This window comes from Mustelus asterias, chromosome 5, assembly GCF_964213995.1.
Source record: "Mustelus asterias chromosome 5, sMusAst1.hap1.1, whole genome shotgun sequence".
Lineage (NCBI taxonomy): Eukaryota > Metazoa > Chordata > Chondrichthyes > Carcharhiniformes > Triakidae > Mustelus > Mustelus asterias.
Genome location: NC_135805.1, coordinates 489,953 through 516,076, shown reverse-complemented (window position 1 = coordinate 516,076; position 26,124 = coordinate 489,953). Strand labels below are relative to the sequence as shown.

The 26,124-nt window shown below is 47.4% G+C and overlaps 1 protein-coding gene across 1 annotated transcript in view; it reads left to right on the top strand.

Annotated features, from left to right (window-relative positions):
- Positions 1–26,124, top strand: part of btbd9 (BTB (POZ) domain containing 9) — a 260,082-nt gene that overhangs the window by 139,267 nt on the left and 94,691 nt on the right. Inside the window, exon 4 of the mRNA XM_078212112.1 lies at positions 22,510–22,699. Coding sequence (XP_078068238.1) covers positions 22,510–22,699 — 190 coding nt within the window. The remainder of the gene's footprint in view (positions 1–22,509; positions 22,700–26,124) is intronic.

Here is a 26,124-nt window from a genome sequence, read left to right as displayed (position 1 = left end):
AGTTTTTCGAGGAGGTTACCAGGAAAGTGGATGAAGGGAAGGCGGTGGATGTTGTCTACCTGGATTTCAGCAAGGCCTTTGACAAGGTCCCTCATGGGAGGTTAGTTAGGAAGGTTCAGTCGCTAGGTATACATGGGGAGGTAGTAAATTGGATTAGACACTGGCTCAGTGGAAGAAGCCAGAGAGTGGTTGTGGAGAATTGCTTCTCTGAGTGGAGGCCTGTGACTAGTGGTGTGCCGCAGGGATCGGTGTTGGGTCCATTGTTGTTTGTCATCTATATCAATGATCTGGATGATAATGTGGTAAATTGGATCAGCAAGTTTGCTGATGATACAAAGATTGGAGGTGTAGTGGACAGTGAGAAAGGTTTTCAAAGCTTGCAGAGGGATTTGCACCAAGAACAAAGAACAGTACAGCACAGGAAACAGGCCCTTCGACCCTCCAAGCCTGTGCCGCTCCTTGGTCCAACTAGACTAATCGTTTGTATCCCTCCATTCCCAGGCTGCTCATGTGACTATCCAGGTAAGTCTTAAACGATGTCAGCGTGTCTGCCTCCACCACCCTACTTGGCAGCGCATTCCAGGCTCCCACCACCCTCTGTGTAAAAAACGTCCCTCTGATATCTGAGTTATACTTCGCCCCTCTCACCTTGAGCCCATGACCCCTCATGATCGTCACCTCCGACCTGGGAAAAAGCTTCCCACTGTTCACCCTATCTATACCCTTCATAATCTTGTACACCTCTATTAGATCTCCCCTCATTCTCCGCCTTTCCAGGGAGAATAACCCCAGTTTACCCAATCTCTCCTCATAGCTAAGACCCTCCATACCAGGCAACATTCTGGTAAACCTTCTCTGCACTCTCTCTCACGCCTCCACGTCCTTCTGGTAGTGCGGCGACTAGAACTGGACGCAGTACTCCAAATGTGGCCTAACCAGCGTTCTATACAGCTGCATTATCAGACTCCAGCTTTTATACTCTATACCCCGTCCTGTAAAGGCAAGCATACCATATGCCTTCTTCACCACCTTCTCCAACTGTGTTGGCACCTTCAAGGATTTGTGGACTTGCACACCTAGGTCCCTCTGTGTTTCTATACTCCTGATGACTCTGCCATTTATTGTATAACTCCTCCCTACGTATTTCTTCCAAAATGCATCACTTCGCATTTATCCGGATTAAACTCCATCTGCCACCTCTCCGCCCAATTTTCCAGCCTATCTATATCCTGCTGTATTGCCCGACAATGCTCTTCGCTATCCGCAAGTCCAGCCATCTTCATGTCATCCGCAAACTTGCTGAATACACCAGTTACACCTTCTTCCAAATCATTTATATATATCACAAATAGCAGAGATCCCAGTACAGAGCCCTGCGGAACACCACTGGTCACAGACCTCCAGCCGGAAAAACACCCTTCGACCACTACCCTCTGTCCCCTATGGCCAAGCCAGTTCTCCACCCATCTAGCCACTTCTCCTTGTATCCCATGAGCCTTAACCTTCTTAACCAACCTGCCATGTGGGACCAACTAGAAAAATGGGCTCAAAAATGGCAAATGGAATTTAACGCAGACAAGTGTGAGATATTGCACTTTGGAAGGACAAACCAAAGTAGAACGTACAGGGTAAATGGTAGGACTCTGAAGAGTGCAGTTGAACAGAGGGATCTGGGAATACAGGTACAGAATTCCCTAAAAGTGACGTCACAGGTGGATAGGGTCGTAAAGAGTGCCTTTGGTACATTGGCCTTTATAAATTGGAGTATCGAGTATAAAAGTTGGAGTATTATGGTAAGGTTATATAAGGCATTGGTGAGGCCGAATTTGGAGTATTGTGTACAGTTTTGGTCACCTAGTTACAGGAAGGATGTAAATAAGGTTGAAAGAGTACAGAGAAGGTTCACAAGGATGTTGCCGGGACTTGAGAAACTGAGTTACAGAGAGAGATTGAATAGGTTGGGACTTTATTCCCTGGAGCGTAGAAGATTGAGGGGAGATTTGATAGAGGTGTATAAGATTTTGATGGGTATAGATAGAGTGAATGCAAGCAGGCTTTTTCCGCTGAGGCTGGGGGAGAAAAAAACCAGAGGGCATGGGCTAAGGGTGAAAGGAGAAAAGTTTAAAGGGAATATTAGGGGGGGCTTCTTCACGCAGAGAGTGTTGGGAGTGTGGAATGAGCTGCCGGATCAAGTGGTAAATGCGGGGTCACTTTTAACATTTAAGAAAAACTTGGACGGGTTCATGGATGAGAGGGGTGTGGAGGGATATGGTCCAAGTGCAGGTCAGTGGGACGAGGCATAAAATGGTTCGGCACAGACAAGAAGGGCCAAAGGGCCTGTTTCTGAGCTGTAATTTTCTATGGTTCTATGGTTCTAGATCTGGGAGTACAGGTCTACAGATCCTTAAAAGTAGCAGCACAGGTGAGAAAGCATACGGCATGCTTGTCTTCATCGGCCAGGGCATCGAGTAGAAAAGTTGGCAAATTATTACAATTACAGTTGTATAAAACGTTGGTTTGGCCACATTTGGAATACTTTGTCCAATTCTGGTCACCACACTACCAGAAGGACATGGAGGCTTTGGAGAGGGTACAGAAAAGGTTTACCAGGATGTTGCCTGGTATGGAGGGTATTAGTTATGAGGAGAGATTGTTCTCCCTGGAAAGATGGAGGCTGAGGGGCAACCTGATCGAAGTTTATAAAATTATGAGGGGTATGGATAGGGTGAACAGTTGGAAGCTTTTTCCCAGGGCAGAAATGACAATTACAAGGGGGCACAAGTTCAAGATAAGGGGGGGGAGGTTCAGTAGAGATGTATGGGGGAAGATTTTTACAAAAAAGGCGGGTGGGGGCCTTGAATGCACTGCCAAGTGAGGTGGTTGAGGCAGATATGTAAGCCACATTTAAGGTTTAGAACAAAGAAAATTACAGCACAGGAACAGATCCTTCGGCGCTCCAAGCCTGCACTGACCATGCTGCCTGACTGAACTAAAATCCCCTTCTGGGGACCATATCCCTCTATTCCCATCCTATTCCTGTCAACACGCCCCTTAAAAGTCACCATCATATCTGCTTCCACAACATAGAACATAGAACATTACAGCGCAGAACAGGCCCTTCGGCCCACGATGTTGCACCGACCAGTTAAAAAAAAAAACTGTGACCCTCCAACCTAAACCAATTTCTTTTCGTCCATGAACCTATCTACGGATCTCTTAAACGCCCCCAAACTAGGCGCATTTACTACTGATGCTGGCAGGGCATTCCAATCCCTCACCACCCTCTGGGTAAAGAACCTACCCCTGACATCGGTTCTATAACTACCCCCCCTCAATTTAAAGCCATGCCCCCTCGTGCTGGATTTCTCCATCAGAGGAAAAAGGCTATCACTATCCACCCTATCTAAACCTCTAATCATCTTATATGTTTCAATAAGATCCCCTCTTAGCCGCCGCCTTTCCAGCGAAAACAATCCCAAATCCCTCAGCCTCTCCTCATAGGATCTCCCCTCCATACCAGGCAACATCCTGGTAAACCTCCTCTGCACCCTCTCCAAAGCCTCCACATCCTTCCTGTAATGTGGGGACCAGAACTGCACACAGTACTCCAAGTGCGGCCGCACCAGAGTTGTGTACAGTTGCAACATAACGCTACGACTCCTAAATTCAATCCCCCTACCAATAAACGCCAAGACACCATATGCCTTCTTAACAACCTTATCTACTTGATTCCCAACTTTCAGGGATCTATGCACACATACACCTAGATCCCTCTGCTCCTCCACACTATTCAAAGTCCTCCCGTTAGCCCTATACTCAACACATCTGTTATTCCTACCAAAGTGAATTACCTCACACTTCTCCGCATTAAACTCCATCCGCCACCTCTCGGCCCAACTTTGCAACCTGTCTAAGTCTTCCTGCAAACTACGACACCCTTCCTCACTGTCTACCACACCACCGACTTTGGTGTCATCAGCAAATTTGCTAATCCACCCAACTATACCCTCATCCAGATCATTAATAAATATTACAAACAGCAGTGGCCCCAAAACAGATCCCTGAGGTACACCACTTGTAACCGCACTCCATGATGAATATTTACTATCAACCACCACCCTCTGTTTCCTATCCGCTAGCCAATTCCTGATCCAATTTCCTAGATCACCCCCAATCCCATACATCTGCATTTTCTGCAGAAGCCTACCATGGTGAACCTTATCAAACGCCTTACTAAAATCCATATATACCACGTCCACTGCCTTGCCCCCATCCACCTCCTTGGTCACTTTCTCAAAAAACTCAATAAGGTTAGTAAGGCACGACCTACCTGCCACAAAACCATGCTGACTATCACCTATCAATTCATTACTCTCCAAATAACTATAAATCCTATCCCTTATAATTTTTTCCAACATCTTGCCGACAACAGAAGTGAGACTCACCGGTCTATAATTCCCGGGGAAGTCTCTGTTCCCCTTCTTAAACAATGGGACAACATTCGCTAACCTCCAATCTTCTGGTACTATACCAGAGGCCAACGACGACCTGAAGATCAGAGCCAGAGGCTCTGCAATCACTTCTCTTGCCTCCCAGAGAATCCTTGGATAAATCCCATCCGGACCAGGGGATTTATCTATTTTCAGACCCTCCAGAATATCCTGCACATCCTCCTTATCAACTGTAATACTGTCTATTCTACTCCCTTGCAACCCAGTGTCCTCCTCAGCTATATTCATGTCCCCTTGCGTGAACACCGAAGAGAAATATTGGTTCAATGCTTCACCAATCTCCTCCGGTTCCACACATAACTTCCCTCTGCCATCTATAACTGGCCCTAAACTTGCCCTAACCAACCTTCTGTTCTTGACGTACCTATAGAACGCCTTAGGATTCTCTTTAACCCTATCCGCCAAAGTCTTCTCATGTCCCCTTTTAGCCCTTCTAAGCTCGCTCTTCAACTCCCTCTTAGCCAATCTAAAGCTTTCTAGTGCACTACCCGAGTGCTCACGTCTCATCCGAACATAAGCCTCCTTTTTCTTTTTAACCAACAAAGAAACTTTTTTGGTGCACCACGGTTCCCTAGCCCTACCAATTCCTCCTTGCCTCCTTCCCTAGCCCTACCAATTCCTCCTTGCCTCCCCCAACAGCAAGTTCCAGGCATCCACCAATCTCTGTGTAAAAAACTTGCCTCGTTATCTAGATAGAGACATGGACAGATGGGGAATAGAGCGATACAGGCAGTTGGTCTAGATAGGAGGGCCGAAGGGCCTGTTCCTGTACTGTACTGTTCTTTATTTTCATTGGAGCAGAGAAGATTGAGGGCCGACCTGATCGAGGTGTTCAAGATTATGAGAGAAATGCACAGAGTGGATAAGGAGCAGCTGTTCCCCTTAGTTGAAGGGTCAGTCACGAGGGAACATAGGTTCAAGGTGAGAGGCAGGTGGTTTAGTGGGGATGTGAGATTGGGACGATGGTAGAGGCGGTTTGCCTTTTTTTTATTTGTTCATGGGACATGGGCGTCACTGGCTGGCCAGCAATTATTGCCCATCCCTAGTTGCCCAAGGGCAGGGAGTCAAACCACATTGTTAAGGCTCTGCAGTCACCTGTTGGCCAGACCAAGTATTTTTTATTGAATTCAAATTCCATCACCTGCTGTGGCGGGATTTGAACCCAGATCCCCAGAACATTAGTTTCTGGATTAATAGTCTTCGATAATACCACCAGACCATTGCCTCCCCTCACATCCTTTAAAAAGTACCAGGATGAGCACTTGGCACATCATAATATTCAGGGCTATGGGCCAAGTGCTGGCAGATGGGATTAGATGGGAGTTCAGGTGTTTCTAATGTGTCGGTGCCAAGTCGATAGGCCTAAGAGCCTCTTCCACACTGTATGATTCTGTAAATCTTGGATTCATCTCACCCAGTCCCAGTGCCTTGTCAACTTTAAGTACATAAGAACTAGGGAAAGGAATCGGCAGCTCAGCCCCTCAAGTCTACTGCACCATTCAATCCAATCATAGCCTCAGCTCCACTTTCCTGCCCACTCTACATAACCATTCAACTCATTACGAATGATAGGATGATTACGTGGCTCAAGTGATGGTGTGAGGGGGTGGATTTCAGATTAGAGTCATCGAGTCGTAGAGGTTTACAGTATGGAAACAGGCCCTTCCACCCAAACTGTCCATGATGCCCGAACTAAACAAAACAAAACCCCGTATGTACTTACGGAGTCATAAGAACATAAGAAATAGGAGCAGGAGTAGGCCATCTAGCCCCTCGAGCCTGCCCCGCCATTCAATAAGATCATGGCTGATCTGACGTGGATCAGTACCACTTATCCGCCTGATCCCCATAACCCTTAATTCCCTTACCGATCAGGAATCCATCCATCCGCGCTTTAAACATATTCAGCGAGGTAGCCTCCACCACCTCAGTGGGCAGAGAATTCCAGAGATTCACCACCCCCTGGGAGAAGAAGTTCCTCCTCAACTCTGTCTTAAACCGACCCCCCTTTATTTTGAGGCTGTGTCCTCTAGTTTTAACTTCCTTACTAAGTGGAAAGAATCTCTCCGCCTCCACCCTATCCAGCCCCCGCATTATCTTATAAGTCTCCATAAGATCCTCCCTCATCCTTCTAAACTCCAACGAGTACAACCCCAATCTCCTCAGCCTCTCCTCATAATCCAAACCCGTCATCTCCGGTATCAACCTGGTGAACCTTCTCTGCACTCCCTCCAATGCCAATATGTCCTTCCTCATATAAGGGGACCAATACTGCACACAGTATTCCAGCTGCGGCCTCACCAATGCCCTGTACAGGTGCATCAAGACATCCCTGCTTTTATATTCTATCCCCCTCGCGATATAGGCCAACATCCAATTTGCCTTCTTGATCACCTGTTGTACCTGCAGACTGGGCTTTTGCATCTCATGCGCAAGGACCCCCAGGTCCCTTTGCACGGTAGCATGTTTTAATTTGTTTCCATTGAGATAGTAATCCCATTTGTTATTATTTCCTCCAAAGTGTATAACCTCGCATTTATCAACGTTATACTCCATTTGCCATATCCGCGCCCACTCACTCAGCCTGTCCAAATCTCTCTGCAGATCTTCTCCGTCCTCCACACGATTCACTTTTCCACTTATCTTTGTGTCGTCTGCAAACTTCGTTACCCTACACTCCGTCCCCTCCTCCAGATCATCTATATAAATGGTAAATAGTTGCGGCCCGAGTACCGATCCCTGCGGCACGCCACTAGTTACCTTCCTCCAACCGGAAAAACACCCATTTATTCCGACTCTTTGCTTCCTGTCGGATAGCCAGTCCCCAATCCACTTTAACACACTACCCCCAACTCCGTGTGCCCTAATCTTCTTCAGCAGCCTTTTATGGGGCACCTTATCAAACGCCTTTTGGAAATCCAAAAACACCGCATCGACCGGTTCTCCTCCATCAACCGCCCTCGTCACATCTTCATAAAAATCCAACATGTTCGTCAAGCACGACTTTCCCCTCATGATTCCATGCTGCGTCTGATTGATCGAACCATTTCTATCCAGATGCCCTGCTATCTCCTCTTTAATAATGGATTCCAGCATTTTCCCTACTACAGACGTTAAGCTGACCGGCCTATAGTTACCCGCCTTTTGTCTCCTTCCTTTTTTAAACAGCGGCGTAACATTAGCCGTTTTCCAATCAACCGGTCCTACCCCAGAATGCAACGAGTTTTGATAAATAATCACTAACGCATCCACTATTACCTCTGACATTTCTTTCAATACCCTGGGATGCATTCCATCCGGACCCGGGGACTTGTCCACCTTCAGTCCCATTAATCTACCCAGCACTGCCTCTCTGGTAACATTAATTGTATTAAGTATTTCTCCTGCTGCCAACCCTCTATCGTTAATATTTGGCAAACTATTTGTGTCCTCCACCGTGAAGACCGACACAAAAAACTTATTTAAAGACTCAGCCATATCCTCATTTCCCACTATTAACTCCTCCCTCTCGTCCTCCAAGGGTCCAACATTCACTCTAGCCACTCTATTCCTTTTTATATATTTATAAAAACTTTTACTATCATTTTTTATATTAATTGCTAGCCTAGCTTCATAGTCTATCCTTCCTTTCTTTATCGCTTTCTTAGTCTCTTTGTTGTTTCTTAAATTTTTCCCAATCACTTGTTTCTCCACTATTTTTGGCCACTCTGGACGCAGCTGTTTTTATTTTAATACTCTCCTTTATTTCCTTCGTTATCCACGGCTGGTTCTCCCTTTTCTTACAATCCTTGTTTTTTGCTGGAATATATTTTTGCTGAGAACTGAAAAGGATCTCCTTAAAAATCCTCCACTGTTCCTCAGCTATCCTACCTGCTAGCCTGCTCTCCCAGTCTACCTTAGCCAATTCATCCCTCATCCTATCATATTTCCCTCTGTTCAAACAGAGGACACTGGTTTGGGACCAAACTTTCTCCTCTTCCATCTGAATCAGAAATTCGACCATATTGTGGTCACTAGACCCAAGAGGGTCCTTCACAATAAGATCCTTAATTCTACCTACCTTGTTACACAATACCAGATCCAAAATAGCTCGTTCCCTCGTCGGTTCCGTAACATGCTGTTCAAGGAAACTATCCCGACAGCATTCTAAGAACTCTTCCTCCATTCCACCCTTACCGACTTGAGTCTGCCAGTCAATGTGCATGTTGAAGTCCCCCACGATTATTGCCGTTCCGTTTTTACACGCATCCCTTATCTGCTTGTTTATAGCCCTCCCTACCTCAACATTATTATTTGGGGGCCTATATACCACACCTACTAGTGTCTTTCTCCCTCTACTATTCCTCATCTCTACCCATAATGATTCCACGTTTTGTTCCTCAGAGCCTATGTCATCCCTCAGTACGACCCTGATATTATCTCTTATTAATAGCGCGACCCCACCACCTTTTCCTTCCTGTCTATTCTTCCTAAACGCCTGATACCCCTGGATATTCATCTCCCAATCCTGGTCACCTTTCAGCCACGTTTCTGTAATGGCCACGAGATCGTACCCACTTGTGCTGATCTGCACCATCAACTCATTTACCTTGTTCCGAATGCTTCGTGCATTCAGGCAAAGTGTCCTTATTCCAGCTTTTATCTGGACCCGCTTTGATGAGTCGCGAACACCCTCTCCCTCTACTCCCTTATCTAAATTACCGCCTTCATTCACTTGCACCCTCTCCTCTACCATTAATTTTGTAATTCCCCTTACCCCTGCATCCTCCCCCCCATCAATTAGTTCCTTGATCCTAGTCAACTCTTCTAGCTCCCCTCCCCCCAACCTATCTAGTTTAAATTCTCCCCAGTAGCCTTAGCCAACCTACCGGCCAGGATATTGGTCCCCCTGTGATTCAAGTTCCACCCATTTTTTGTATACAGATCACCCCTGCCCCTAAAGAGGTCCCAATGGTCCAGGAACCTGAATCCCTGCCCCCTGCACCAGTCCCTCAGCCACACATTCATCTTCCACCTCACTCCATTCCTGCCCTCACCTTCCCGTGGCACAGGCAGTAATCCTGAGATTACTACCTTTGCTTTCCTCTTTCTCAGCTGTCTCCCTAATTCCCTGTACTCCCTTTTCATGACCCCTTCTCCCTTCCTACCCACATCAGCGGTACCAATATGTACCGCTACCTCAGGCTCCTCTCCCTCCCACCTCAGGATTTCCGGGACGCGACTAGCGACATCCTGGATCCCGGCCCCAGGGAGGCAGACCACCATGCGAGACTCCCGCCTACCTCCGCAGAAACGCCTGTCTGTCCCCTTCACCATCGAGTCCCCGATTAATACCGCCTTCCTCCTCTTTTCCTTAGCCCTCTGAGTTACAGGGCTGGACTCCACTCCGGAGACACGGCCACTGCTGCTTCCCCCAGGCGGGCTGTCCCCCCCAGCAGTACTCAAGCAGGAGTACTTGTTGTGCAGGGGCAAATCCACCGGGGTGCTCTCAACCACCCTAGCCTTACCCTTCCTGGCCGTCACCCACTTGGCCTCCTCCCGTGGCCCTGGTGTGACCACCTGATGATAGCTCTTGTCTATCACCTCCTCATTCTCCCTCATCAGCCTAAGATCCTCGAGCTGCAGTTCCAGCTCCCTAACACGGTCCCTCAGGAACCGCAGCTCGACACACCCCTCACAGATGTGGATGTCCGGGAGGCCAGATGCCTCCAGGACCTCCCACATCCTACACTGGGAACAACACACTGGCTTCACACTCATACTGGACACTTTATGTCAAGTAAGACAGTGAAAAGTTAATAAGAGTGTAAGGAAACAAAAACTCACCCCTGCTCGTCCAAGCCCTGTGAGCCAAAGCCCTGACAGCTCACTCAACTTCCCACTCACTCTGCTGCCCGCTCTATACTTTGGTGCGCTTTTAAACCCTCCAAAAACTTCCCCAGGCCTCTCCTGGGCCTACTTCCGGTTTTGAAAAAACCTCCGATTTTAAACCCAAAATTAACTGAAAAAATAAATAATTAATTAAAGTCAGAAAACCAGCTCTCTTGCCCTCAGCCTGCTCCTGGGAACTATCCGTATCCTTCCATTCCCATCCTATTCATTTATGCGTCTAGTTGCCCCTTAAATGCCGCTATTGTACCTACTCCCACCACCTTCCGGGCAGCGTGTTCTACACATTCACCACCCTCTGTGTAAAAAACGTACCTTGCACATCTCCTCTAAACTGTTCCCCACGCACCTTAAGCCCATGTTCCCCAGTACTTGACTTTTCTACCCTAGGAAAGAGCATCTGACTATCCACTCTGTCCATGACACTCATAATCTTGTAAACCTCTATCAGGTCACCCACCCCTCAACCTCCGTCGTTCAAGTGAGAACAAACCAAGTTCATCCAACCTCTCCTCACAGCTAATACCCTCCAGACCAGGAAACATACTGATAAACCTCTTCTGTACCCTCTCCAAAGCATCCAGATTCTTCTGGTAGTGTGGCAACCAAAATTGGACACAATATTCTAAATGAGGCCTAACTAAGGTTCTGTATAGCTGCAGCATAACTTACCAATTTTTATACTCAATGCCCTGACCAATGAAGGCAAGCATGCCATATGCCTTCTTGACTACCTTATCCACCTGTGTTGCCACTTTCAGTGATTGGTGGACATGTACACCCAGATCTCTCTGCTTGTCAGTACTCCTAAGGGTTCTACCATTTACTGTATAATTCCTACATGCATTGGACCTTCCAAAATGCATTATTTCACATTGTCCAAATTAAACTCCATCTGCCATTTCTCCGCCAAAGTCTACATTTTGCTGTATCCTCTGACAATCGTCTTCACTATCCGCAACTTCACCAATTTTTGTGTTGTCTGCGAACTTGTAGCTGCGAACCAGCTACATTTTCCTCCAAATCATTTATACACTACAAACAACAAAGGTCCCAGAATTGATCCCTGTGGAACACCGCTAGTCACAGCCTTCCATTCAGAAAACCCCTACTGCTACCCTCTGTCTTCTATGGCCAAGCCAGTTCTGTATCCATCTTGCCAGCTCTCCTCTAACCTGTGTGACTTCACCTTTCGCACCAATCTACCATGTGGTACCTTGTCAAAGGCTTTACTGAAGTCCGTGTATACAACATTCACTACCTTACCCCCATCTATCATCTTCATCACCTCCTCGAAAAACTCGACCAAATTAGTGAGGCACCACCTCCCCTTCACAAAACCATGCTATCTATCACTAATAAGTCCATTTGTTTCCAAATGTGAGTAAATCCTGTCCCTAAGAATCTTTTCCAATAATTTCCCTCCCACTGACGTAAGGCTCGCCGGCTATAATTTTCTGGATTATCCCTCCTGCCCTTTGTAAACAATGGAACAACATTGTCTATCCTCCAGTCCTCTGGAACTTCACTTGTAGCCAATGAGGATACAAAGATTTCTGTCAAGGCCCCAGTAATTTCCGCCCTTGCCTCCCTCAATATTCTGGAGTAGATCCCATCAGGCCCTGGGGACTTATCTACTTTAATGCTTTGTAATGCGTCCAATACCACCTCCTTTTGATATCGACATGACCCAGAATATCCAGGATACAGATGTTTCAGGCGGGATAGAGGGGGATGTAAAAGGGGTGGGGGAGTTGCACGACTGGTTAACATAGAACATTACATCGCAGTACAGTCCCTTGGGCCCTCGATGTTGCGCCGACCAGTGGAACCAATCTAAAGCCCCTCTAATCTACACTATTCCAATATCATCCATATGTTTATCCAACAACGATTTGAATGCTCTTAATGTTGACGAGTCCACTACTGCTGCGGGCAGGGCATTCCACGCCCTTACTACTCTCTGAGTAAAGAACCTACCTCTAACATCTGTCCTATATCTCTCACCCCTCAATTTAAAGCTATGTCCCCTATGTTAAGAACATAAGAACATAAGAAATAGGAGCAGGAGTAGGCCATCTGGCCCTTCGAGCCTGCCCCGCCATTCAACAAGATCATGGCTGAGCTGAAGCGAATCAGTTCCACTTACCCGCCTGCTCCCCATATCCCCTAATTCCCTTATCGATCAGAAAACTATCTACCCGTGATTTAAACATATTCAACGAGGAAGCCTCCACCACTTCAATGGGCAGAGAATTCCAGAGATTCACTACCCTCTGAGAGAAGAGGTTCCCCCTCAACTCTGTTCTGAACCAGCCCCCCCTTATATTGAGGCTGTGCTCGCGAGTTCTGGTTTCCCTTCTAAGTGGGAAGAATCTCGCCACCTTATACACTTTGGAGGAAATAATAACAAATGGGATTACTATCTCAATGGAAACAAATTAAAACATGCTACCGTGCAAAGGGACCTGGGGGTCCTTGTGCATGAGACGCAAAAGCCCAGACTGCAGGTACAACAGGTGATCAAGAAGGCAAATGGGATGTTGGCCTATATTGCGAGGGGGATAGAATATAAAAGCAGGGATGTCTTGATGCACCTGTACAGGGCATTGGTGAGGCCGCAGCTGGAATACTGTGTGCAGTATTGGTCCCCTTATATGAGGAAGGATATATTGGCATTGGAGGGAGTGCAGAGAAGGTTCACCAGGTTGATACCGGAGATGAGGGATTTGGATTACGAGGAGAGGCTGAGGAGATTGGGTTTGTACTCGTTGGAGTTTAGAAGGATGAGGGGGGATCTTATGGAGACTTATAAGATAATGCGGGGGCTGGATAGGGTGGAGGCGGAGAGATTCTTTCCACTTAGTAAGGAAGTTAAAACTGGAGGACACAGCCTCAAAATAAAGGGGGGTCGGTTTAGGACAGAGTTGAGGAGGAACTTCTTCTCCCAGAGGGTGGTGAATCTCTGGAATTCTCTGCCCACTGAGGTGGTGGAGGCGACCTCGCTGAATATGTTTAAAGCGCGGATGGATGGATTCCTGATCGGTAAGGGAATTAAGGGTTATGGGTATCAGGCGGGTAAGTGGTACTGATCCACGTCAAATCAGCCATGATCTTATTGAATGGCGGGGCAGGCTCGAGGGGCTAGATGGCCTACTCCTGCTCCTATTTCTTATGTTCTTATGTTCTTATGTAAAGTATTTATACTCTTACGGTCACCCAAAATGTCGTCCGCGAATCCCCGTGGTAAAGTATTTATACTCTTACCATTACCCGAATGTAGGCCGCGAATCCCTGGGGTAAAGTATTTATCCTCTTACCGTTACCCGGAATGCAGGCTGCGAATCCCTGGGGTAAAGTATTTATCCTCTTACCGTTACCCGGAATGCAGGCTGCGAATCCCTGGGGTACACCTGAACCAGAGGGGCACCAATATCCTGGGAGGGAAATTTGCTATGGCTCTTCAGGGGGGTTTAAACTAATTTGTCAGGGGAGTGGGAAAAGGAGTTGTAGTCCAGAAGTCAGTGTTGAGGGTGGTGAGGTGTTGGGGAAGGTATCAACGTCAAGGATGGGTACCGGTGGACAGGAAGGTGGGTTGAAGTGTGTCTACTTAAATGCAAGGAGCATCCGGAACAAAGTAGATGAACTTGGGGCGTGGATTGATACTTGGAACTACGATGTTGTGGCCATTACGGAGACGTGGGTAGAACAAGGACAGGAATGGTTGTTGGACGTTCCGGGGTATAGATGTTTCAGTAAGTGTAGTGAAGCTGGTAAAAGAGGTGGAGGAGTGGCATTGTTAATCAAGGATAGTTTAACGGCTGCGGAAAGGCACTTCGAGGGGATCTGCACACTGAGGTAATATGGGCTGAAGTTAGAAATAGGAAAGGAGCGGTCACGTTGTTAGGAGTTTACTATAGGCCCCCAAATAGTAATAGAGATGTGGAGGAAGAAATTGCTAAGCAGATTATGGATATGTGTGGGGGTCACAGGGTAGTTGTCATGGGGGACTTTAACTTTCCAAATATTGATTGGAACCTTTGTCGGTCAAATAGTTCGGATGGGGCAGTTTTTGTGCAGTGTGTGCAGGAGGGTTTCCTGACACAATATGTGGATAGGCCGACAAGAGGTGAGGCCACATTGGATTTGGTACTGGGAAATGAACCGGGCCAAGTGTTAGATTTGGTTGTGGGAGAGCACTTTGGAGATAGTGACCACAATTCGGTGTCTTTTGTTATTGCAATGGAGAGGGATAGGGCCGTACGGCAGGGCAAGGTTTACAATTGGGGGAGAGGTGATTATGATGCGATTAGGCAAGAATTAGGGGGCATAAGATGGGAACAGAAACTGTCAGAGAAAGGCACTAATGAAAAGTGGAACTTTTTCAAGGAACAAATACTGGATGTCCTTGATAGGTATGTCCCTGTCAGGCAGGGAGGAAATGGCCGATTGGCTGTCAGACAGAAGGCAGAGAGTTGGGATAAAAGGTTCTTTCTCAGAATGGCAACCGGTGACAAGTGGTGTCCCGCAGGGTTCAGTGTTGGGGCCACAGCTGTTCTCTTTATATATTAACGATCTAGATGACGGGACTGGGAGCATTCTGGCCAAGTTTGCCGATGATACAAAGATAGGTGGAGGGGCAGGTAGTATTGAGGAGGTGGGGAGGCTGCAGAAAGATTTAGACAGTTTAGGAGAGTGGTCCAAGAAGTGGCTGATGAAATTCAACGTGGGCAAGTGCGAGGTCGTACACTTTGGAAAAAAGAATAGAGGCATGGACTATTTTCTAAACGGTGACAAAATTCATAATGCTAAAGTGCAAAGGGACTTGGGAGTCCTAGTCCAGGATTCTCTAAAGGTAAACTTGCAGGTTGAGTCCGTAATTAAGAAAGCAAATGTAATGTTGTCATTTATCTCAAGAGGCTTGGAATACAAAAGCAGGGATGTACTTCTGAGGCTTTATAAAGCACTGGTTAGGCCCCATTTGGAGTACTGTGAGCAATTTTGGGCCCCACACCTCAGGAAGGACATACTGGCACTGGAGCGGGTCCAGCGGAGATTCACACGGATGATCCCAGGAATGGTAGGCCTGACATACGATGAACGTCTGAGGATCGTGGGATTATATTCATTGGAGTTTAGGAGGTTGAGGGGAGATCTGATAGAAACTTACAAGGTAATGAACGGCTTAGATAGGATGGACGTAGGGAAGTTGTTTCCATTAACAGGGGAGACTAGGACGCGGGGGCACAGCCTTAGAATAAAAGGGAGTCACTTTAGAACAGAGATGAGGAGAAATTTCTTCAGCCAGAGAGTGGTGGGTCTGTGGAATTCATTGCCACAGAGGGCTGTGGAGGCCGAGACGTTGAGCGTCTTCAAGACAGAAATTGATAAATTCTTGATTTCTCGAGGAATTAAGGGCTATGGGGAGAGAGCGGGTAAATGGAGTTGAAATCAACCATGATTGAATGGTGGAGTGGACTCGATGGGCCGAATGGCCTTACTTCCGCTCCTATGTCTTATGGTCTTATGGAGTGAGGGAACCATGGTTCACGAAAGAGGTGGAATGTCTTGTGAAAAGGAAGAGGGAAGCTTATGTAGGGATGAGGAAACAAGGTTCAGATGGCTCGATTGAGGGTTACAAGTTAGCAAGGAATGAGCTAAAAAAGGGGCTTAGGAGAGCTAGGAGGGGACATGAGAAGTCCTTGGTGGGTCGACTCAAGGAAAACCCCAAGGCTTTTTACTCTTATGTGAGGAATAAAAGAATGACCAGGGTGAGGTCCCCTGGGTCTGATGAAATATATCCGAGGATTCTTTGGGAGGGAAGGGATGAGATTGCAGAGCATTTGGCTTTGATCTTTGGGTCCTCACTGTCCACGGGGATGGTGCCAGAGGACTGGAGAGTGGTGAATGTTGTTCCTCTGTTTAAGAAAGGGAATAGAAATGACCCTGGTAATTATAGACCGGTTAGTCTTACTTCGGTGGTTGGTAAATTGATGGAAAAGGTCCTTAGGGATGGGATTTACGACCATTTAGAAAGATGCGGATTAATCCGGGATAGTCAGCACGGATTCGTGAAGGGCAAGTCGAGCCTCACAAATTTGATTGCATTTTTTGAGGAGGTAACTAAGTGTGTTGATGAAGGTAGGGCAGTTGATGTCACATACATGGATTTTAGTAAGGCGTTTGATAAGGTCCCCCATGGTCGGCTTATGATGAAAGTGAGGAGGTGTGGGATAGAGGGAAAGTTGGCCGATTGGATAGGTAACTGGCTATCTGATCGAAGACAGAGGGTGGTAGTGGATGGAAACTTTTCGGACTGGAGGCAGGTTGCTAGTGGAGTGCCACAGTGATCAGTGCTTGGTCCTCTGCTCTTTGTGATTTTTATTAATGACTGAGAGGAGGGGGCTGAAGGGTGGATCAGTAAATTTGCTGATGACACCAAGATTGGTTGAGTAGTGGATGAGGTGGAGGGCTGTTGTAGGCTGCAAAGAGACATAGAAAGGATGCAAAGCTGGGCTGAAAAATGGCAAACGGAGTTTAACCCTGATAAATGTGAGGTGATTCATTTTGGTAGGACTAATTTAAATGTGGATTACAGGGTCAAAGGTAGGGTTCTAAAGACTGTGGAGGAACAGAGAGATCTTGGGGTCCATATCCACAGATCTCTAAAGGTTGCCACTCAAGTGGATAGAGCTGTGAAGAAGGCCTATAGTGTGTTAGCTTTTATTAACAGGGGGTTGGAGTTCAAGAGCCATGGGGTGATGCTGCAACTGTACAGGACCTTGGTGAGACCACATTTGGAATATTGTGTGCTGTTCTGGTCACCTCACTATAAGAAGGATGTGGAAGCGCTGGAAAGAATGCAGAGGAGATTTACCAGGATGCTGCCTGGTTTGGAGGGTAGGTCTTATGAGGAAAGGTTGAGGGAGCTAGGGCTGTTCTCTCTGGAGCGGAGGAGGCTGAGGGGAGACTTAATAGAGGTGTATAAAATGATGAAGGGGATAGATAGAGTGAACGTTCAAAGACTATTTCCTCGGGTGGATGGAGCTATTACAAGGGGGCATAACTATAGGGTTCATGGTGGGAGATATAGGAAGGATATCAGAGGTAGGTTCTTTATGCAGAGAGTGGTTGGGGTGTGGAATGGACTGCCTGCAGTGATAGTGGAGTCAGACACTTTAGGAACATTTAAGCGGTTATTGGATAGGCACATGGAGCACACCAGGATGATAGGGAGTGGGATAGTTTGATCTTGGTTTCAGACAAAGCTCGGCACAACATTGTGGGCCGAAGGGCCTGTTCTGTGCTGTACTGTTCTATGTTCTATTCTCCCTTTCCAGAATGACTTTGAGTTATGGTCAGTATCCCCAAAATGCTCGTCCACTGACCCTTTGATCACTTGCCCGGCTTCATTCCCTCGGGTTAGGTCTAGGTCTGTCCTATCCTGAGTGGGACTATCTACATACTGGCACAAAAAGCTCTGCGGAATACACTTTAAAAATTAATTCTTTCACACTAAGTTGATTCCAGTTAATTTGGCAAATATTATTTAAATAGATATAGGCTCCAGAAAGCACAGAGAGATTTGGGGTTCCTTGTGCATAAATCATATAAAGTTAGCATACAAGTTCAGCGGGTAATAGGGAAAAAAACGGAATGTTAACTGTTATTTCAGAAGGGATGGAGTATAAAAATAGTGAAAGCTTGTTAAAAGCTATACAAGGCACTTATTAGACCATCATGTGAAATCCTGTGAATCGTTTCAGTCACACTTAGAAACTACAGTTTCCTTGTCTAAGGAAAGATGTACTGGCACTGGAAGTAGTCCAGAGAAGGTTCACTGGGTCGATCCCATAGAAACATAGAAAAACTACAGCACAAACAGGCCCTTCAGCCCACAAGTTGTGCCGAACACATCCCTACCTTCGAGACCTACCTATAACCCTCCATCCTATTAAGCTCCATGTACTCATCCAGGAGTCTCTTAAAAGACCCTATTGAGTTCGCCTCCACCACCACTGACGGCAACCGATTCCACTCGCCCTCCACAGTCTGTGTGAAAAACTTACCCCTAACATCTCCCCTGTACCTACCCCCCAGCACCTTAATCCTGTGTCCTCTCGTAGCAGCCATTTCCACCCTGGGAAAAAGCCTCTGAGAGTCCACCCGATCTATGCCTCTCAACATCTTATACACCTCTATTAGGTCTCCTCTCATCCTACGTCTCTCCAAGGAGAAAAGACCGAGCTCCCTCAGCCTATCCTCATAAGGCATGCCACTCAATCCAGGCAACATCCTTGTAAATCTCCTCTGCACCCTTTCAATCTTTTCCACATCCTTCCTATAGTGAGGCGACCAGAACTGAGCACAGTACTCCAAGTGGGGTCTGACGAGGGTCTTATATAGCTGCATCATTATCCCCGGACTCCTAAACTCAATCCCTCGATTGATAAAGGCCAGCACACCATACGCCTTCTTAACCACCTCCTCCACCTGCGGGGCCGATTTCAGAGTCCTATGGACCCGGACCCCAAGGTCCTTCTGATCCTCTACACTACTAAGAGTCTTTCCCTTTATATTGTACTCCTTCATCCCATTTGACCTACCAAAATGGACCACGGTGCATTTATCTGGGTTGAAGTCCATCTGCCACTTGTCCGCCCAGTCTTGCATCCTATCTATGTCCCTCTGTAACTTCTGACATCCCTCCAGACTATCCACAACCCCACCAACCTTCATGTCGTCAGCAAACTTACCAACCCATCCCGCCGCTTCCTCATCCAGGTCATTTATGAAAATGACAAACAGCAAGGGTCCCAGAACAGATCCCTGGGGCACACCACTGGTGACCGACCTCCATTTAGAAAAAGACCCATCTATACCCACTCTTTGCCTCCTTTGGGCAAGCCAGTTCTGGATCCACTGGGCAGCAGCCCCTTGGATCCCATGCCCTCTCACTTTTTCCAGAAGCCTTGCATGGGGGACCTTATCGAGTGCCTTGCTAAAATCCATATAAACCACATCTACCGCCTTCCCTTCGTCAATGTGTTTAGTCACATTTTCGAAGAACTCCACCAGGTTCGTAAGGCACGATCTGCCCTTGACAAAGCCATGCTGAGTATTCTTGAACATACTAAACATCTCTAAATGCTCATATATCCTGTCCCTCAGGATCTTCTCCATCAGTTTACCAACCACTGAGGTTAGACTCACCGGTCGGTAATTACCTGGGCTATCCCTATTCCCCTTCTTGAAAATAGGAACCACATCCGCAATCCTCAAATCCTCCGGCACCTCTCCCGCCTCCATCGACGATGCAAAGATCATCGCCAGAGGCTCTGTAATCTCTTCCCTCGCCTCCCACAATAACCTGGGGTACATCCCATCCGGACCCGGCGACTTATCAATCTTGATGTCATTCAAAGATTCCAGCACAACCTCTTTCTTAAAGTCCACATACTCAATCCTTTCCGTCCACCGCACACCCGCAGTACATCCACCCAGGTCCTTCTCCTCTGTGAAAACCGAGGCAAAATACTCATTGAGCACCTCTGCCATTTCTACTGGTTCTGTACAGACTTTCCCGCCTTCACCTTTTATAGGCCCTATTCTGTCACGTCTCATCCTTTTACTCTTCACACTCTTTATAGAACGCCTTAGGGTTCTCCTTAATCCTACCTGCCAGTGCCTTCTCGTGACCCCTTCTGGCTCTCCTAATTTCCTTCTTTAGTCCCTTCCTACAAGCCGTATACTCTTCTAAATCCCTATCTTCACCAAGCTCTCTGAGCCTTTTGTACGCTTTCCTTTTCTTCTCGACTAGGTCCCGCACAGCTTTAGTGCACCACGGTTCCTTTAACCGACCAACACCTCCCTGTCTGCTCCCACCATGTATGATGGGATTTTCTTATGAGGAGAGGTTGAGTAGGTTGGGTCTGTACTCATTTGAGTTTAGCAGAATGAGAGGCAACTTTAGTGAGACATATAGGATTCTCAGGAGGCTTAACAGGGTAGATGCTAAAAGTTTATTTCCCCTTGTGGGAGAGTCTAGGACCAGAGGGCATTATCCCAGAGTAAGGGGTCGCCCATTTAAGACAGAGATGAGGAGGGATTTCTTCTCTCAGAGGGTCGTGAATCTGTGGAATTCTTTATCGCAGAGGGCTGTAGAGGCTAGGTCAGAGAATCATAGAATTCATGCAGCGCAGAAGAGGCTATTCAGCCCATCGACTTGGCACCGAGACATTAGAAACACCTGAACTCCCACCTAATCTCATCTGCCAGCACTTGACCTGAGTAGCCCTGAATATTATGACGTACCAAGTGCTCATCCAGGTACTTTTTAAAGGATGCTCAGTGGTTAGCACTGCTGCTTCACAGCTCCAGGGTCCCGGGTTCAATTCCCGGCTCGGGTCACTGTCTGTGTGGAGTTTGCACGTTCTCCTCGTGTTTGCGTGGGTTTCCTCCGGGTGCTCCGGTTTCCTCCCACAGTCCAAAGATGTGCGGGTTAGGTTGATTGGCCAGGTTAAAAATTGCCCCTTAGAGTCCTGAGATGCGTGGGTTAGCGGGTAAATATGTGGGGGTAGGGCCTGGGTGGGATTGTGGTCGGTGCAGACTCGATGGGCCGAATGGCCTCCTTCTGCACTGTAGGGTTTCTATGATTTCTATGATGTGAGGCATCCCGCCTCTACCACCCTCCCAGGCAGTGCATTCCAGAACGTCGTCACCTGCTGAGTAAAAAGGTTTTTTCTTCACATCCCCCTAGAGCTCCTGCCCCTCACCTTGAACCTATGTCCCCTCTTGACTGACCCTTCAACTGAGGGGAACAGCTGCTCTTTATCCACTCTGTCCAAGTCCCTCATAATCTTGTATGTTCAAAGCTGAGATAGACATATTTTTAATCAGTAAGGGAATCGAGGGCTATGGGGATGAAGCGGGAAAGTGGAGTGTTATCAGATCAGTCATGGTCTTATTGAATGGCAGAGCAGACTCAATGGGCCGAATGCCCTACTTCTACCCCTATGTCTTACATTCACATGGACTGCCTCCTGGTACAAAGAATCCAGGTAAGTTTTGCCATGCCTGATGTGTTGCCGTGTTTATAGTTCAGCCTCCAGCTCAGTGATGAGCTGAAACTCCTCAAGCAGCAAACACTTTGTGTAGATGTGCTTGTTGTGGATTGCACTGGTATAGGAGCACCCACATGCTGCAGCTGTAACACATCACCTCTCCTGCCATCCTTAATGTGCCTTTATTCATTGCTTCAATTATTCTACTGAATTAATTATGATCAGAATGATCAGAAACCCTACAGTGCAGAAGGAGGCCATTCGGCCCATCGAGTCTGCACCGACCACAATCCCACCCAGGCCCTACCCGCTAATCCCTTTTTTTACCCGCTAATTTACCCGCTAATCCCTCTAACCTACGCATCCCAGGACTCTAAGGGACAATTTTTAACCTGGCCAATCAACCTAACCCGCACATCTTTGGACTTTTCATTTTGTTTACATATTTTATTAACCTTAGAATCATAGAATCCCTACAATACAGAAGGAGGCCATTCGGCCCATCGAGCCTGCATCGACAACAATCCCACCCAGGCCCTATCCCCATAACCCCATATATTTACCGTGCTAGTCTCCCTGACACTGAGGGAGAATTTAGCTTGGCCAATCCACCTGACCAGCACATCTTTCGGACTGTGGGAGGAAACTGGAGCGCCGAGAGGAAACCCACGCAGGCACGGGGAGAACGTGCAAACTCCGCACAGTCACCCGAGGCCAGAATTGAACCTGGGCCCCTGGCGCTGGGATGTAGCAGTGCTAACCACTGTACCATCGTGCCACGATTGGAAAATTTACCACCAGTTTGTATTCTTTTTAAACTTTCGGAATAGAATACACCTCAATGACTTATCAGATACTCAGCAAATAGCTAGCTTCTACCCCAGTCATGCAGCGAAAACTAATTCGCACAGGGAGAAAAAGTTAGAAAAGGCAAAGTTCCTGTGGCCTCCTTACCGAAACTTCCAGCTTGTTGTAGTTTTATTCCTTTTATCCCTTCCTTTGACCTTTCCCTGTGTTTAAAATATTTAACACAAATGATGCTTCAGTTCCCACAGAAAACATGGCCACAGTTGGTGCAAGTGCCACAGTGACTGAAGGGGTGAGTCGCACTCGGAATGCTCTCCTAAATGGAGATACAAAGAACTACGACTGGGATTCTGGTTACACCTGTCATCAGCTGGGAAGTGGAGCCATTGTAGTCCAGCTAGCACAGCCCTTCATGATCGGATCCATGAGGTAATTGGTTTCTGGACATTCAGACCACAATGTGTAAGGCCAGTGTGTGCGTTATCATAGAGCCATAGAAAACTTACAACAGAGAAGGAGGCCATTCAGCCCATCTTGTCCATGCCAACTCAAGGATAGTGTGTTGTTGAAGCTAGACTTTTTCCCTAAGTGCCCCTTGCGAAGGTGGTGGGGAGCTGTCTTCTTAAACCGCGGCAGTCCCTATGGTGTTTGTACGTTGCTATTCAGAAGGGAGTTCCAGCATATTGACCCCCTGGCAGTGAAAAATCGTGCACTGCAGAAGAGGCCATCCAGCCCATCGAGTCGGCACCGACACATTAGAAACACCTGAACTCCCACCTAACTGGAGGGGCACGAATATCCCAGCTGGGAGTTTTGCGAGTGTGGTTCGGGTGGGTTTAAACTAATGTGGCCGGGGGGTGGGGATCAGAACAATAGGTCAATAAGCACAGAGGCTGGGGACGAGGTGGGGGCCAAGATAAGGCTGTCTTAAGGGGAAGACCATTCTGGGGGAGGGTGACCTCAGTGGGCCTGGAGGTCTGGAGTGCATCTGCTTCAATGCAAGGAGCGTCACGGGCAAGACAGACGAGCTTAGAGCCTTAATGCTTGCGCGGAACTTGGATGTGGTTGCAGTGACGGAGACTTGGTTAAAAGAAGGACAGGACTGGCAGCTGAATATTCCGGGGTATAAGTGTTTTAGGCGAGACAGAGAAGGGGCTAGGAGAGGTGGGGGAGTAGCAATGCTGGTTAGGGAGCATATTACAGCGGTACAGAGGGTGGACAATATGGAAGGATCAGGTAACGAGTCACTGTGGGTGGAGCTCAGAAACAGGAAGGGCGCAGTCACTATGCTGGGGGTATACTACAGGCCTCCCAACAGCCCACGGAAAGTTGAGAACGGATATGTAAGGAGATTCTGGACAGGTGCAGAAAAAATAGGGTTGTTGTAGTGGGAGACTTTAATTTCCCTTGTATAGACTGGAAATCGCTTAGGGCTGAGGGCCTGGACGGGGAAGAATTTATAAAATGCGTACAAGAAGGTTCTTTGGAACAATATGTTGACAATCCAACGAGAGAGGGGGCTATACTGGACCTAGTACTGGGGAATGAGCCCGGTCAGGTCATCAAAGTTGCAGTAGGGGAACATGTGGCAAATAGTGACCACAATTCTGTAAACTTTAGGATAGTAATGGAAAAAGATGAGTGTTGTCCTATGGGTAAGGTGCTGAATTGGGGGAAGGCTAACTACAGCCGGATTAGGCAGGATTTGGTGGCTGTTGATTGGGAGAGGCTGTTCGAGGGTAAATCCACATCTGGCATGTGGGAGTCTTTTAAGGAGCAGTTGATAGGACTGCAGGACAGGCATGTGGCTGCAAAGAGGAAGAATAGGAAAGGTAGGATTCGGGAGCTGTGGATAACCAGTGAAATTGTGGGTCTAATCAAAAAGAAAAAAGAGGCATACATGAGGTCCAGGCAGCTAAAAACAGATGGAGCACTGGAGGATTACAGAGAAAGTAGAAAAGAACTCAAACAGGGAGTTAGAAGGGCAAAAAGGGGTCACAAAATGTCCTTGGCAGACAGGATTAAGGAGAATCCTAAGGCATTTTATACATACAAAGAACAAAGAACAGTACAGCACAGGAAACAGGCCCTTCGGCCCTCCAAGCCTGTGCCGCTCCTTGGTCCAACTAGACCAGTCGTTTGTATCCCTCCATTCCCAGGCTGCTCATGTGACTATCCAGGTAAGTCTTAAACGATGTCAGCGTGCCTGCCTCCACCACCCTACTTGGCAGCGCATTCCAGGCCCCCACCACCCTCTGTGTAAAAAACGTCCCTCTGATGTCTGAGTTATACTTCGCCCCTCTCAGCTTGAGCCCGTGACCCCTCGTGATCGTCACCTCCGACCTGGGAAAAAGCTTCCCACTGTTCACCCTATCTATACCCTTCATAATCTTATATACCTCTATTAGATCTCCCCTCATTCTCCGTCTTTCCAAGGAGAACAACCCCAGTCTACCCAATCTCTCCTCATAGCTAAGACCCTCCATACCAGGCAACATCCTGGTAAACCTTCTCTGCACTCTCTCCAATGCCTCCACGTCCTTCTGGTAGTGCGGCGACCAGAACTGGACGCTGTACTCCAAATGTGTACTCCACCCATCTAGCCACTTCTCCTTGTATGCCATGAGCCTTAACCTTCTTAACCAACCTGCCATGTGGGACTTTGTCAAATGCCTTACTGAAATCCATATAGACGACATCCACGGCCCTTCCTTCATCGACCGTTTTTGTCACTTTCTCAAAAAACTCCACCAAATTTGTAAGGCACGACCTCCCTCTTACAAAACCATGCTGTCTGTCACTAATGAGATTGTTCCGTTCTAAATGCACATACATCCTGTCTCTAAGAATCCTCTCCAACAACTTCCCTACCACGGACGTCAAGCTCACCGGCCTATAATTTCCTGGGTTATCCCTGCTACCCTTCTTAAACAACGGGACCACATTCGCTATCCTCCAATCCTCAGGGACCTCACCCGTGTCCAAAGAAGCGACAAAGATTTCCGTCAGAGGCCCAGCAATTTCATCTCTCGTCTCCCTGAGCAGTCGAGGATAGATGTCGGAATAAAATGGCTGTTTTTCCGGTTGGAGGAAGGTAACTAGTGGCGTGCCGCAGGGATCGGTACTCGGGCCGCAACTGTTTACCATTTATATAGATGATCTGGAGGAGGGGACGGAGTGTAGGGTAACGAAGTTTGCAGACGACACAAAGATAAGTGGAAAAGTGAATCGTGTGGAGGACGGAGAAGATCTGCAGAGAGATTTGGACAGGCTGAGTGAGTGGGCGAGGATATGGCAAATGGAGTATAACGTTGAGAAATGCGAGGTTATACACTTTGGAGGAAATAATAACAAATGGGATTACTATCTCAATGGAAACAAATTAAAACATGCTACCGTGCAAAGGGACCCTGGGGGTCCTTGTGCATGAGACGCAAAAGCCCAGTCTGCAGGTACAACAGGTGATCAAGAAGGCAAATGGGATGTTGGCCTATATTGCGAGGGGGATAGAATATAAAAGCAGGGATGTCTTGATGCACCTGTACAGGGGATTGGTGAGGCCGCAGCTGGAATACTGTGTGCAGTATTGGTCCCCTTATATGAGGAAGGATATATTGGCATTGGAGGGAGTGCAGAGAAGGTTCACCAGGTTGATACCGGAGATGAGGGGTTTGGATTATGAGGAGAGGCTGAGGAGATTGGGTTTGTACTCGTTGGAGTTTAGAAGGATGAGGGGGGATCTTATGGAGACTTATAAGATAATGCGGGGCTGGATAGGGTGGAGGCGGAGAGATTCTTTCCACTTAGTAAGGAAGTTAAAACTAGAGGACACAGCCTCAAAATAAAGGGGGGTC